This window comes from Hetaerina americana, unplaced genomic scaffold (genome assembly GCF_022747635.1).
Source record: "Hetaerina americana unplaced genomic scaffold, ioHetAmer1.1.p SCAF_10, whole genome shotgun sequence".
Taxonomy (NCBI): domain Eukaryota; kingdom Metazoa; phylum Arthropoda; class Insecta; order Odonata; family Calopterygidae; genus Hetaerina; species Hetaerina americana.
Genome location: NW_027286070.1, coordinates 22027148 through 22042466, shown reverse-complemented (window position 1 = coordinate 22042466; position 15319 = coordinate 22027148). Strand labels below are relative to the sequence as shown.

Below are 15319 nucleotides of genomic sequence, written 5' to 3'. Positions count from 1 at the left end.
GTAATGGCAGTGTCCCAATCTTAACCATTCCACGGATTCCCATACAGATTAGTTCTCGATCAAAAGACCGGTTTTTTGAAATAGCTTTGTTTTTCCCCGTCCACTTTACGGCAAATTTTGTTTTCATTCATTCGATTAACCACTTGCCCTACCCTTTTCTTCCAGAAGGCGGCGTTGGTGTGGCCCTCGCAGCAGGACCCATCGGCACCGAAATCCGCGCCCGGGGGCAGTCCATTGGGGGGCGGCGTGGTCGGGGGCGGCGGAGGCGTCCCTCTGGTCGGGGTCGGGGGCGTGGGGGGCCTGTCCCACCACCATCATCACCACCACCAGCAGCATCAGCACCAGCAGCAGCTCCTGCACCACGGGGGCGGCCAGCAGGGACAGCAGGGGGCGCCTCCCCACCACGGCCTCTCCGCATCCGCGCCCCCTCCCCCGCCGGCCGCTCAGGGCCTCGCTCACTGGATGTCGGTGATGGCGGAACAGATCAACCCTCACCACGAGGTCCATTATATGGCCACATGGAACGGCGTCGAGGTGAGCTCGCTGATCTTCCCGGGGCCGCGCGAATGTTACTGTGAAAAACCTCACGCTGTTTCGGCACGAACAGGGACCGATGAATAGGCTACCTGTATATGCAACCCACGCGCAAATTTTCAACTTATCTCATTAGTAGCACGAATGGATTGTTTCCTTCGAAACGTGACTTTTAACGTTTGGGAAAAATGCTAGGGAATGATTAGGTACCCTTATAAAACAATCCTCATGTAGACAATGCGGTTGGCTCACTTTTTGGGTATGTACGCATGTGGTTCAATTAAATTTAATCTTTTTCCGTCAATGCTCATTTGCCACCGAAATATCTTAGAATCTACATAATTAGCGTCATTTTATGCAATTATAATTGAATGCATATAAAAATATATTATTAAAATTTAATTTAATCTATTTTTAACGAAAATCGACAATATAAAAATGTTTGTTAAACGGAAAGTGATATTTTAAATGCACCGGGCATGAAATACTTTAATCCGTAGGGTGCTTTTTTTCAATTTAGAATCTTACATGCTTGGGTTTTTCGCAACTTTATTCATTTTCTCTGACTCATAGTTAAATAGACCGCGTCTGAATAGTAAATAACTCTCGACTCCGATAATGTGCGGTTGGAAAAATTCATTAAATTAATAGCATGGTGGTCTCAAGTGTCAAGAATGGCAGTGCATGTAAGCAATGAGACTCGAGGCGAGAATATGTTTTCTACTTTCATGCTTCCATGGCCCTCAACGAAGTTTAGCCTTATATCCTTTGTGTTAATTTATATATCTGATATGAATTGACCACATCAATAGGCGATATAAATGAATTCACCCTTAGTCACTCTCGGAGAGTGAACCTCAATTTAAAGTTAAGATTCTCAGCCATACCAAAGTTAATGTTTACCTGAAGGTTTTTGCGAGTTCAAAAGCACGGGATGTAAAACAAAAGTCTAATCTGTGGAAATTGGAATGAGTTCTTAATTTCACTAGAAGCAGTATTATAAAAGTACGGATTAAATTGGTATACACATTTTTATTTAAAGAAAAATTCAGTTTTGAAAGGCGTTCATCGTGATAAAATTCGTTATTTTCATTTGGAAATAACTTATATTATTTTCAATACGTTGCCATGCAAGATATGTTGGATTAAGACACGGCTTGACGTAAAATGTGTACTAACTCAATCAAAACTCTAGTATCTGTGTTCGTGCCTGCAAAATGAATGTTTACTCAATGACAAATTAGAATTATGAATTTATGCATAATTTAAGGTGCGTAAGAATTAATTGTGGCTCCAAGGGAAAATTTTCTGGCAGTCATGAAATAAGTATCTTCTTGAGGTTAGAAAACAGTCGGTGGAAGTAAGAAATAGTTAAACTCCTAAATTCTTCAGGCTACACTTCATATATGTTTATAATAGTCGATGGAAAGTAACTAATGTTACTATTCCACGTAAAATACTTTTCAATGTTACTGCGCGTTTCAACATTTTACGACATGAGCATGCTGCATCAGATCCCTAACATTACCGTCGAATGCTTGAAACGCTTCCAGCAACTAAACCATATTTCCCATGAAATACTGCGAATTTCCCCTTTCAATGAAAAAGAAATACTTTTAGGTAGACTGAAACCTGATTGAATGCGCGGTGTTTGGATGACATGACTTTCCAAGGAAACACGTTTTTTCAAGCTATATCCCGTAAGTTTAGACCCTCCCGTTTTAACGTTGCGATGGAGGAAAAATGAGCAGTGTCATAGAAAAAGAGGAAAAGGTTCCACGTCCAAAACTACCGTTGTCATTCAGTGGAACTAAAAAAACGCATTTCAGCCCATTTAATGAGCTCCAACTGTGCCCATAAGCCGCCGAATTCCACCCACGAGACTGCTGATGCCCATCCTATTTGGCTATTTTCGTGGTGGGTGCCCACCGTTTGGTTACCTCCCTTCTCCTTGGTTCGCCCCTATATTTCTGACCAGGAAAAAACTACAGACACACGAGTCGCTCAAGTCATTTGTTCGCCTTGTTAGATTCCCATTTTACAGCTTCTTGCTCACACGTGGATCACCATTCTCGGGCGGGCAAAAGGTACCGAAATCAAGGGAAAACGGAATTGGGGAAGTAGGAAGTCATATCTTTGGTAAGAGAATTTTGAATGAAATAATTAGATTTTTATTATCTGTATCCACACCTACATAATGCTAAGGGCATGTGGTAGGGGATGTTAGGGCACCGCCCGTAAAGTTAAATGTAACAAAGTGCAAAAAAGCAATGTTATATACACTAGCACATGCACCTACGAATGTACTAGATCTGTACCCAGCAGTTAATCCGTTTCCCGCTCGTAACACCATGGAATTCGATTGTTTTATATTATGATTCCTGATTTTCCAAGGAAAGAACGAAAATTTATATTTTAATAGATTCCATTTGTGCCATTGGTAATTATCTTGTGTTCTAATCCTTACAAAAGGCCTAATTTTACCTTGTTCTCTTCGCGTCTCCGGAAACTTTGAGGATAATTCCTCAAGAAGGCCCGTCACGCTCTTCTTATCGTAATAATTTCTGACGAATGTTGGGGCTTTCCTTTGAGCTTTAATCAATTTTTTCAATCAACCATTTCTCCCAAGGATCCTAATTACTAGCGGGTTATCCCAAATGAGGCTTAATTGAAGCGAAGTATAACCTCTATTTTACCTTCGCATTACATTTCCGCATCATCCGTGAAAGGAAGCTGAGTTTCTTGAAGGCGGATCCGCATATTCTACTATCTTTGAACTGAATCTTTTTTTACTGATAAAATATTGATGCCATCACCTTCTTCGACTGTAAGAGTGTATTCTTCCTGTGTATTTCAAAATAACATATTTAATAACGAATAGATGAGGTGCATTGTTTAACATCCATATTTTATCTCCATTTGAATGCACTGGCAATAAATAAATTTAAATGAAATTAAGGCGGATAATAAGAACATCCTTGAAATGTGAGAGAACACTAGTTTCATTTCAAAATTGTCTGGTTTACACTGCCACACATTATGCGTTCGCTGTTTTGTGGTCAACCCCGATGTGAATTATGATCTTGCGTTATCAAATTATTATAAAGGTGTATTGTAAGCTGGCGTGAATTGCAGCAGAATTCTTTTGTCCAGCGGACACATTGGCCTTTACATGAACGCCTCGAAATGCTTTTTTACCGACTCCCTCGGCGGCAACTCCTTCTCCTGAACGTCATAGCATCCCAACGAGTTTGTGCATCGAAAAAAACCGAAAGCGTGCAACAACTTGCTCGCAAAATGCAGTGCTTATTAAATAACACCGAAAAGCCGCGCGTGCTTAGCGGGAAGAAAGACTTCATTGTCTTTTTTTTCGGGTGGGGTTCCTCGGGTAACGTGGCACTAATCCGGTTTGGACACTGGCCAACCACTTATGGGGAGCTGTTTTTCGTTCGACGACTTCTCTTTTTTCTTCCATCGACACGCATCCACACTCATTGTTCTGCCGAGGCGTGCTCCTGTCGCCCGGCTGTCTGTCGGCTGACTTGTCGTCCCGTCGAACGCGTGGCCCGCTGGATTCCGGTCTGCTCTTGTCCGCGGCGCGAGGCTGAAATTCAACTCTCCGTTGCGCGCCCGTGAATGGGAAAAAACACGGAAGCCGGATTATAAATGGATGCACAACAGAATCCGACAATGCGCGCACGCATTGAAAGGGTGAAGAGAACACGAATTCTCTAGGCGACGAATCCCCCCTAAGCCTTGGCCGAGTACTTGAAGGAAGAAATTGCCCGGAGGATATCGTTCCCTTTGCCCAGTGAACAATTTTGTGACGTGATCGATCCAGTCTCTTTATGCTTGTATGGATTTCACATCATAAAGGTTATATTAAAGTCGGGTATGTGACAATATTTGTTATAAGTGACATATTTGGAAAGGGTATGCTTTTATCCTAGTTGAAAGTGAATATACGCGCGACATTTTGACCAAAGTTAGTGCGAACTGAAAAACTAGAATTATATGTATGTTTATCCTTACGGTTTACGTCGTCCCGTTCGGGAGCGGAGTAGTTCATCAGTCAGTCGCCAATAGCGATTTCAACTTCGAATTATATACTTTTATCTATAGTTTATCCGTATTTCGCAAACGAAGTCTTTTCCATTGCCATCGGATCCACGCTGCATAAATTATTTTCAGTTTTGGGATTTTTTATCACTTTTATTTATTAATCTCGTTCTTCAGTATCAAAAACCCGAAATAGCCCTCTTTTTGCTAACGTGTCTGCGCTCTCATGGCATGGTGCAGAAAATTTGAAAGAAATTTCTTTTTAAGGAGAGTTTTCTATTTCCCTTAGCTCTTAGGCAATCAAATAAGGTCCATCAGAAAACGGATAATTAATTTCTCTAATACACTGATCAAATTATGGTCTCGGGCCACATAACAAATTCTGGTATTTTTATTTTTCATTATAAAATCTTCAGAATAATTGCAACAGCTGTCCCAACGGCCATTAACATAGAAATTCATTCATTGTCCCGCATTTTTATGCGTGTTGCCATCCTGGGATAAACGGCAGAGTAATAATGGACGCCAAAACCGATTGACCTGGAGCCACGAACATGCCAATTCCCTCCTCGACAGGCGAAACATAATTTTCAATCATTGCGTCAGCATCGGTTTTTCTTCAGAACGGAAGAGTCAGTGGGGAATGAAGTGGTTTTGTGCTCTCGCCGCTGGCCGAAAAGGGACACACTATCAAAAAGCCATCTCGAGGAAACCACACTCGGCCATTCCCCAGTCGTAAATCCACTATCGCCGATCTCTTATTCCTTCTCATCGACCCATTCGAGAGCCGATGTTGTCACTCTTAGCCTTTGAGGCCAGCCTCGTTCTCGCCTCTCGAAAGACGTCCGGTCCGACAAAGGGAGGGACAATCGCCGATCGATGGAAGCGGATATTTCCAAGCCATCGGTCGTCGCCAAGTATCAATATTTGTATTGGAAAATGTAAATTGACTACCACCACCTCTAACCCTTTTGTCGGATGCCGTACGTTGAAATAATAAATCAAGGGAATGTTTTTTTTCTTCGTTTTTTTTAACCCTCCTCCCTACGCCCATCCCCAGGTAGGTAGCAGCACCGGCGCTCAAAGGGCCGCTTCCACCTCGGCCGGGCCGGCGTCGCTGGCTTTACTTTCCCTTTTCAAGTCCTAGCTTTTTCCCTCACCGTCACCACACCTCCCTTCCCCTTTGCTCACCCCTGCCTTTTTTTTATCATTCCCAATCCTTCCCTTCCCCTCGCTCATGCATCCAGCTTCCCCGCTCCTCCCGCCGCCCTTTCTTTCCCTACTTAGCATCTAAATCCATCCATCATGTGACCCTCGTTGGCTCCTCAACCCTCACGCAATCCGCCCCTCACACCTGTGCACATGCACACACTTTGGTACATTCCTTCAATTTTGCATTTCATTCCGCCCTTCCTCTCTCCGTTCGTCTTCCTTTCTCATTCTACCTTTCTTCCCATCCCTCTAAATGCGTTATTTCCTTCGTTCTTTTCCCATTGCTCCGTCTTAACTCTCTAGCTCTCACGAAATCCTTCCTCTTTTAACCGTCTCCCTCTCCAATCCAGCTCTCCCTTTTATCCTCTCTTCTCATAACTTCTTTCTTCCCACAAACTTCAAACCCTCGCTCAGTCTCACCGAAGATATTCTAAATCTTCGTATATTTTTCTCCATCGATAGTTAGTTTTCTGCCAACTGCGAGCATGTTAATTTCTATTAATTTTCGTTTCCTAAGTAGTTCATCCTCCCCCTACATTCTATTTTAGTCGCTGTAATACCTTTTCACGTCTCCTGGTGCGTTTCAAGATGGTGGCCCCTATGATTTTTGTTTGGCTTATATGCCCTTACAATCGAATTGTGCGTATTTCATTTATATGAAATTTTTTTTATTATTCTCTCTGAAAATCAAGTAGATTTTTTCAAGTCATCGGTATTTTAACGGGAACTATGAACTTAAATTTAATATTGCTCTTCCCCGAAGTTTTATTGATGCTACCGTTCTCTGTTAAAATATTGGTACTAATTTCAATCGAAATGACGTTGTTTCTAACAAAAATCAAATTTAATAGCAATTTTTTTCTAGAAAGGGTCAGTCCGAGCAATTCACGGCAGTGTGTGGATATGATTCTAAGTCCTAATTATGATAATGATGGTAATAGAACGATAAACTGTCATTGTATTATTTCTTTGTATTTGATGGACCCGTATCCAAAGTTGATGTACTTCTTTCCAAGGGATTGAGCTTATTTAAGATGAAAAATTTGAGTTATCTTTCTATGAAAAAAATGTCATTACGTCATACTCCATTATGTTTTTTTTGGCTGAGCCTAAGGCTTAGCTGCAGTGCTCGCTTCTGAAATAAATCGGCGTATCATCCATCCCGACTTACCTCGGCGATGGTTTGATATTGGCGTGTCCACTTTTTGGTCTTGTTGGCAAGGTGTGAAACGTTCTTAATCGGATCCGCCTAAACTCTTTCTCCGCCTCGCCTTACAGCCTTAGCATACTCGGGTTCACATTTATACCTCCCTTTCCGTTTCATCTCCATGTCTCCTATTTTGCCTTTACGAACCTTCCCTTTCCTTCATTCCTTCACGATCTTTATCCTGAATTACGGGAAATATACTTTATTATCTTTAGCTCTGAGGTCATCATAAAATATGATAGATCAGTAGTCGGATAACTTATATCGTCAATGCCCTAACCGTTACGGTCTCACGGCACTTGACAAATTCTGGCATTTTTATAAAATCTTCATAATATTTGCATCAGTTGTCCCAACAGTCACTAAAAGGGAAAATCATTCATTTTATAGCCATTTTATGTATTTTTTCCATCCTAGGATTAATGGTTAAATAATAATGGATGTCGCGTACGATTTAGTCGGAGCCTCGGACGTGCCAGTTTCCTATCCACATGTACTTTAACATAAAAGAAGAACTGCTGTAGGTAGAATTTATCTTTTTTGACTTCATGTTATTTCATTTATTTCTATTAAAATTTGCTAGTAAACTCTTCTGCAGGCTAATGTGGAACAGACTTTGAATTACTTCCGCAAAAAACCCGAAAGCCAGCGAAGGGGCGTTTGGCGTGGGGAAAAAGGATATCAGATAGGTATGCGCTAGTATTGGTTCATTTATTCCATGGAATATGTATTAGTTCGTGCCAAAACACTCGTACACTTGCATACATGCCTATATACATTATGCAATAATTGACTGCAACGATTAATATTTGTCTTTAAGTAAATATAGGCATTCGGGTGCTTAAGTTTGAGCTTGTTTTAAATCCGTATTGTGTGAGGGAAGAACGATTGTTTAAATTTGTTGGTGATTGCGTCCCTTTTATTTTATTCCGGTGATCGACTCTATCACAATTTGGTCCCATAATAATTCCCTCGTCGTCATAGGAAACCCGAAGCTGTCTTTGAGCCCTTTTAAAAGTAACGCTTGCTCTCTTCTCGTTTTTCTTGTCCGTATTTTTTTCCTTCATCTCGTCTCCTTTCGTTTTCCCCTCGATTCATCCCATCCCTCTCTCTCCGTCCCGGTTCCTCTCATTACCATCATCTCCCCATCTAGCCCAGCGAATATCTTTTCCAAAGCACTTTCGCCCGTCCTTCCTTCCCGCCATTATCCTCCCGCGATTAAGCGCGCCTTCAACTCCATCCAAATTCTGTCTGTCCCGCCCCATTCCCCTGCTCCGCAACCACACCCCACCCATACTCCGTCCATCCCCACCTTTTCTTCGCCCTCAGGTAATCGTTCATCGAGCGTAAGCGGTATATCGCGAACTTTTTCTTATGCATGCCTGCGGTAAAGACTATTATTCAGCCTACATAACATACACGTATATTTCGTAGAATCTAATACTATTGACAGCCAATATTAGTTTGAATATTAGTACGGGAAAAGTAGTCGGCTTTACTTAGTACAGGTCTGCATTGAGTTTTCTTCTTGACGCATAAATACTTCCAATACCTGCGTGAGTATGTCTCCTCAGTGTTTGGGTCAACACACATACTGTGATGCCGTGGATTACGTGATTTTTCTGTAGAGACTAGCAGATTGTAGTGTATTACAATATATTTCATAATCTATCCATAAAGTGACGATTATCCTGCTTTTCTATCAACCGTAGTTCTCTCTTAGATTAGTTGATGAAAGGTTGGTCGAATTTGATTACCCTGTCAGACTTCTTGTCGCATGGCATTGAAATGGTTGGAAGTAATACAGAATGTGCCGCTTCCTGTCTATTTAGATCCCCCACCAGCAAGGTGGATTTGTGGATAGATCACTCGATGACTATAGATAAGTACTACGCGGTCAATGGTGCTTCTTTATTGTTAGCAGAGCTAACTCCAACATCTTTTTGATGTAAAAACAATAATGAAACTGAAGTTGATGTAAAGGTTATCTCTCAAACGATGAAAATTATTTTCCACTGAAATTCCTTAACGCATTAACATTATTCATTATTTCCAGCTCTCATGAGCTATTTTGATTTCACTTCATAGCGATTTTTCACTCCATGTTGTCATTGAGTTTATTTATACGTAACTTCGTCCGTTAGTTTCTCACAAATGATTATGCCATGGCACTCGAAGTGGAACGTTAGTGAATCATTGCATTTTTATGTATGACGCACCGCGAAGTAGGATTGAATACAAGGAGCCTTTTTTCTGCATATATGAAAGAAGCATGACGTGCAAGTTTCATTTTATCTTTGAGGAGAAAAATTTATCATTTTTTTGTGCATGAGGATTTCATAGTGAATAATAAGTACCATGGTTTAAGATGCGAGTGTCAAGGAGACGGCTGGTGAAGTGACGAAATCTCTTAGATGCCTCAAAATCTCAGTTGTGGTGTTTAGTGTCATTTGTTCACTAGCTAACACTTAGTCTGTCGTATGTGCGTGTGTGCATATGTTAACCAAAGCAGCAGAATATTAGTGGTTCCTTTTATTGATGGCTCTCCACGTCATGCTTTGTACGAAACGGCCGCCTCCCTCAGATGGTCCGATCCACAGGGAGGCATTTCGCCTAGTTCCTTCGAGTAACGCTTATTCCACCGTTGGAATCTCTTTCACGGCAATGTGTGCAGTGAAATCTGAATTCGTCGGGGAAATATTTCCGAAGTCTCTCTAGAACCATTCAAAACGCCAGCAGGAGTGTCATCCACTTCCTCCTCCTGAGTTTTGCATGTAGAGTCCCGCCTTTGAAAAATCTGAATAAATATATGCAATTGCCGTATATTCTCTCTCACACACGACTCTCCCATGCCCCCGGGGGCGAGAAGGCCCTCACCCTTGCCCGATAAGATGCCAGTCGGCGGCGGCAGCGCCTTCCCAAGTGGCACGGCTGCCTCTCCTGCTCTCTTCAGCCACCACACCGCGGATGGAGTGCTTCCCCCCCCCCCCAAACTCCCTGGCCCGCCCAAAAGCCCCATCCTACCGATTCTCTCCTCCCTACGCCCCGGATTAAGTCTCGGATCTGCCCGCCTCGCCTCCTCCGGAAGACAAATGAGCTTACCCACCCCGTCCGTCGCCCCACACCACGGGACCCCTCCGCTCGCCTAATGGTAGGAAGGAAGCGGGTGCACGCACGGAGCCGCTCACGCAAACGCGGCCCTCGGCGTACTACCCACCTCCCTCCTCCTTCCCCGCCCCACACACACACACACACACACGCATGGACCCCGCCCCAAAGCCCGCCCCAGGTCAGCCTCCGACCAAGGTCCCCGGCAGCTACTTCGGCATCCCCCGACACTCCCTCCTTCCTCCCCTCGGGGCATGCCTATATGAAGACGAGTGCTCCGGAAACCGAAACGCCCGAAAAACACGAACATAGTGCACCTCTCACGCACCTCTCACGCACCTCCTGTCTCGGCGTCGATGTAGTTAGGTACCTGTGCGCCTTCTGCTCGTCTTCTCACGGAGATCCAACGGAAATGGCTCCGTCACCCGTGCGTGATGGCGAGGACTCATTCTCTCGGACTTTCTCGGTGTAAAATCATTTCTCGGTGGGCCATTGTTATTGTCATCTGTCTACTGATTGAAGCTGTCAGAAAATTTTGAGTTTAGGTCGAACCTTGGTAGACATATGCTAGCATCTTCGTGAGTTCCCTTCGCTTTTCTTTGAGTTGTCCCATTTGATCGGATACCCATGGTATTTTAGCATCGCCAGCCATTGGCCATGGGAACTTCGAGACGAGCATTGCTCGTTGGAGTGGGAGTCTACAGAAGCACTTGCTATACGAGTAGTATATGCATTTTAATGTAAAACTGGAAGGGTTGTTCGGAGAACATACGAATCTACTCCATTCTCTGACATTCGTAGTAATTCGGACCAAGGAAATGCCTAAGCAGACTTACTCTTCTATTTTATGAGGATTGGTTGCTTCAGTTATAATTATTTTTCGTCAACTCAAGTACTCTTAGAAATTTCAATCAGATTTTCCAAATACATTGCCCGATTTGGCGTAGTGAAAAAGGGGGTATTGCATAGCATTTCAAGGATAAGAATGATTCAATCAGTGAACTGATGTACTCTTGTCACTATTTTCTGTTAATGTGAAAGCAAATATTTTTCAAAATAAAAAGAATAGATTTCAGTGAATAAATGTACTTCATTCAAGGAAATTATTGCTTCAATTCTGTGAATACTAACCATTCAAGATTGCTTGTATTAGCATAAAGTTTGAGTTCAACCAGTCGGACTCGATCATAATGGTTAACTATCCATTATTGACATTGAGTAGAAGGTACATCCCATGGATATGAATACCAAAATGCCTTTTCGTATTATCATATGTAGTTGTGGTATCATAAATGTCAAAATTATTGGGGTATAAGCTGTGTCATATTTAGCCTTTTTGGCATGATCCAAACGTGACTGTTAAATTAGTTTCAATTAAATGACAATAGTTTTTTTCTTCGTGCTTTCCACATTGTACACTTCCAATCAAAGTTTTAGACATTTTCCAAATAAACTTGTTTAATGTTCCCCATGTTTAAGAGTGCCCTATCCATTTTGAGTTAAAGAGTCTAGTAACTCTGCTATTTATAGTTGATACAAAGCTAATTGAGCATTATCACTGAAAGAAAATATATTCATCACGATGAACCGGAATTAATTAAAAGCTAGCTTTTCTTGTCGTTACTTGACTTCCCTAAATCACGCAGCTTAGCCGATTATTTCGACCAAATTCATATTATTGAGGGGAAAATTATTTTTTCAACCATTAATATATTCTATTATGGTGCCATGATGCGTTTTGAGTATGATAAATAAAATATTTTATTCTAAGATTTTTGCTGTTTTTATACCAATGTAATCCTGAGAAATCAAAATCGTGCTTGTACATGCAAAATCAACCCAAAAAACTCCGCACTTCGATTTGAAACTATTGTATTTTCAGTCTGTATTTACAAATTTTTCCATCAACTAGTTTGAAATATTTCAGAGGTGTTATATTTTTTCATAGTGCGTCATTCTCATCGTATTATCATCGCCGCTTTATATAATTGGCGTGTTACTCAAAATTAGTTTTTCTTACGGTGAGAGGTATGATGTGTTATTTATTATTAGAAAGCGAGTGATACTGTACTTACTACGATTTAGGTTTTTTTTTGCGCCAGATGACATTCAGCTATACAGACCTAACTTTCCTCATTTAATTATCGTTTGTGGCCATTGGACTTCTATATTGGAATATGGATTTATCGTTCACCATTATGTTACCTTAACATTTAGCAAATACGAAAACTATGAACAAAGTTCCATATCAGGTTATTAATTACGTGAAATATACCTAATCAAATGCCGATGACATAATGTGATGCGAATGTTTTTCTTAAAAACTCAGTACGATAGTCGGCGTTCAGCATTGCGTTCAAAGCCGAAGCCATTTGCTTTTGATGGCACGTACGTATTCACCTATTTTTAATGTCAGTTTTTTTATTTACCATATGCTGTTTAATACAACATGCCTTTTCAACTCATGCGTAAGACATACTATAAATCTTGGAGCTAATGTTTACAATTTAAGGACTGAGAATGCCCGCTAGCGAATTATTTATCACAGCACTAAAATATAGCCATTAAGGCAACATAATCGCATGCATATTCTCCGCCAACCTCCTTTCATAAACGATGAGTGTAATATGTATATATTTTCATTCGTCGACTCCGTCTAGGAGCACTCAAGACCGCCCTTCGGAGTGGCATTTTAACATTCGCTTTACGGCCAATAAACATTACGCGAACGCGCTGCAGCGATCGTTTGACGTTCCATAAGCCTTTTTATTGGTGTGGGAAGATTTCCGCCAGAAGATTGCGGGCCGTTTATCAGCGTCGAGCTTTCGAATGTGAGGGAAATGCATCGTTTATTCGAGTTCCCGTTCCCTCCTGCAATGAAATCCTCTTGAAAAATTGACGTCCCCTCATCAATTCAATATTCCTTCCCTACCCCCTCGTCTTCCTCCGGCTGCACACTCTCGCCCGCCACATCGAAGCATCCGCTCGTCCCCCCGGGTCGAAAATGCGGAGCAAGTGAGACGCGTCGGAATGGTAGCGAACAATTCTGTTCCAGGAATATTAGCTCATGTATTCCTCTCTTTTTCTCATTTTTACTCATCCCTTTTGGCACGAACCGGTGACTGGTTCTATAAAAGTACACCTGGTTGCCGCTTGGGTGTGCATTTTTTTTCCGCCCGTAACACATGACTTTGTGAATGCGTGCTGTGTAAGCATCGCCATTTATATTCCCTTCCATACGTATTGCGTGTTGTGCTCCTCTCTGATTGATACACAATGATTCGGAAGCTGGCGTACTCTTATTAGGTGATGAAAGTATATCAAATGTCGTCACCGCATTAGGAACTTTGCCAAAGTGTACGGGATGTTCATTGGGTAACGTTTTCATATGCGCGGAATATTCCTCCCGAAAGGTACTAAAACACTACCTCGCTATACATCGTAACCGATTCCTTTTGTGCCGAGGCCGTCTTTTTCGAGTTGTAATTTTTCAGTGCATCCCGCGGCAAAGACATCCTGTTTAATCGAGATTTCTCTCATTTTTTTATTTCTTCCTTTTATCCATGATCGAAATTTGTATTATTGTAATATTAGCATTCAAAAGACGATTTCATGGATGCGTATCTATGTCTGAAGCAATGTGGATTCTAAAAGATATGATTTCTCTTTAAATAGGTGTTCAAGGAAATCCATATTAATAATTACTTGTTCGGTTCTTTTGGGCTTTTCTTTTGCCATTAATGCCAATTGGATTGAAACGTATCGGTAACTCATTCATTCAGGTGCCTTCTTCGATGCTCTTATAGTGACATAGTAAAATGATGAAGTAGTAACTATGGTAAAATGCTATGGGAGACATAAAATTTACATTGTTACGCATGAAAAAATTTATTTTATCTCCAGCCTCCCTATGAATTTATTAAATATAAATAAATTACGCACGTCAAAAATTCGCCGAAAGGCCGATGAACTCTTTTCTACACACGCTCTTTACCTAGGCAGAAAAAATCTCAGGGACGTTTGTTTGAGGTAAGACTACTCTTTGGTCAATGGAACATTTTCGACATAGATCTTTTGCTATAGGCATATCTGTTCCATTATTTTGTTTTGAACACATTTTATGGGCTACCGAGTCATATAGTTCATGCATTGCTACTAATTTGGTGTACCCGTGTTGACCGGGTTCACATAATTAAAAAATCTGTAATTGACATTAGCAGTATTCAGTCATTGATCATTTCTTTGCGGAAATCAGTCGTCAGTTTGATTTTTAAAACCTTTTTCAAGATTCTCTTCACGGTTTCAACATTCGCCCAATTTTAATGGCACTTATTAATGCATAACTAAGTTTGCGGTGGTCTGGTTTGGAAGACGGGGAAAAATTGTAAAACTCTCTTATTTTCATGTATTGAGTGTGGAATACTGGACCCAGAATTATTTAAATAGAATGCATTCAATATTATGTAATGATATTGTAGTGCTAATAGGTCACAGATTTTCAATTGAAAGTGAACAACCTGAGTCGATAGAATTGCGAGCGTCGTTGAAGGTTGTCGATAAAACTTAATGATGGGTCTGTAAATCAGGAAAATGCTGGAAGTTTTAGAATCGGAAATTGGCACGTGATCCTGAGAACGATCAGCATATCTTCTACCTTAACTATTAACTGATTAGCATAAACGAGACATGAGTTATTTAAATGAATCCAGTTTCTTTGAATATTAATCAATTAATTAATACGGAACCTATTGGTATATTTCAAATATTCACCAGTTTATTTGATTTCGTCTTCATCCTAGACGAATGCTAGACCCTGCATATCAAAGTCCTCTCGACTTGTTTATTCGGTTAATATTTGATTATCGACACTACTGGCATAATAAATAACTTGAATAACGTTCGTACTGAACTAAGTACCTTTTACGACCCTCTTACTGACTGGTTTTTTTTCTCGTAACTGTTTTATCGCTGAAATCTCCTTCCCTAGTACACCTTCCTCCTACGGCAGGTGAATTTCCCTAAGCAGCCAACTTGTGGTTCGCCCGAGCAATAATATTATAGTGGTGTTAGACTTCCATTCGTTTTATTACGCGTAAGTTTTAAATTCATTTTCCTCATTATTTTCAGCTCCTGTGTATATAATAAAAGTACTTTGCATTTTATATAAAGCGGATTTTTTTGGGGCGATTCAGTGGAACG

The 15319-nt window shown here is 41.1% G+C and overlaps 1 protein-coding gene across 1 annotated transcript in view; it reads left to right on the top strand.

Annotated features, from left to right (window-relative positions):
* Window positions 1–315: 315 nt before the first annotated feature.
* Window positions 316–15319, top strand: part of LOC139700013 (zinc finger protein squeeze-like) — a 94316-nt gene continuing 79312 nt past the window's right edge. Inside the window, exon 1 of the mRNA XM_071598443.1 lies at window positions 316–534. Coding sequence (XP_071454544.1) covers window positions 463–534 — 72 coding nt within the window. The 5' untranslated portion in view covers window positions 316–462. The remainder of the gene's footprint in view (window positions 535–15319) is intronic.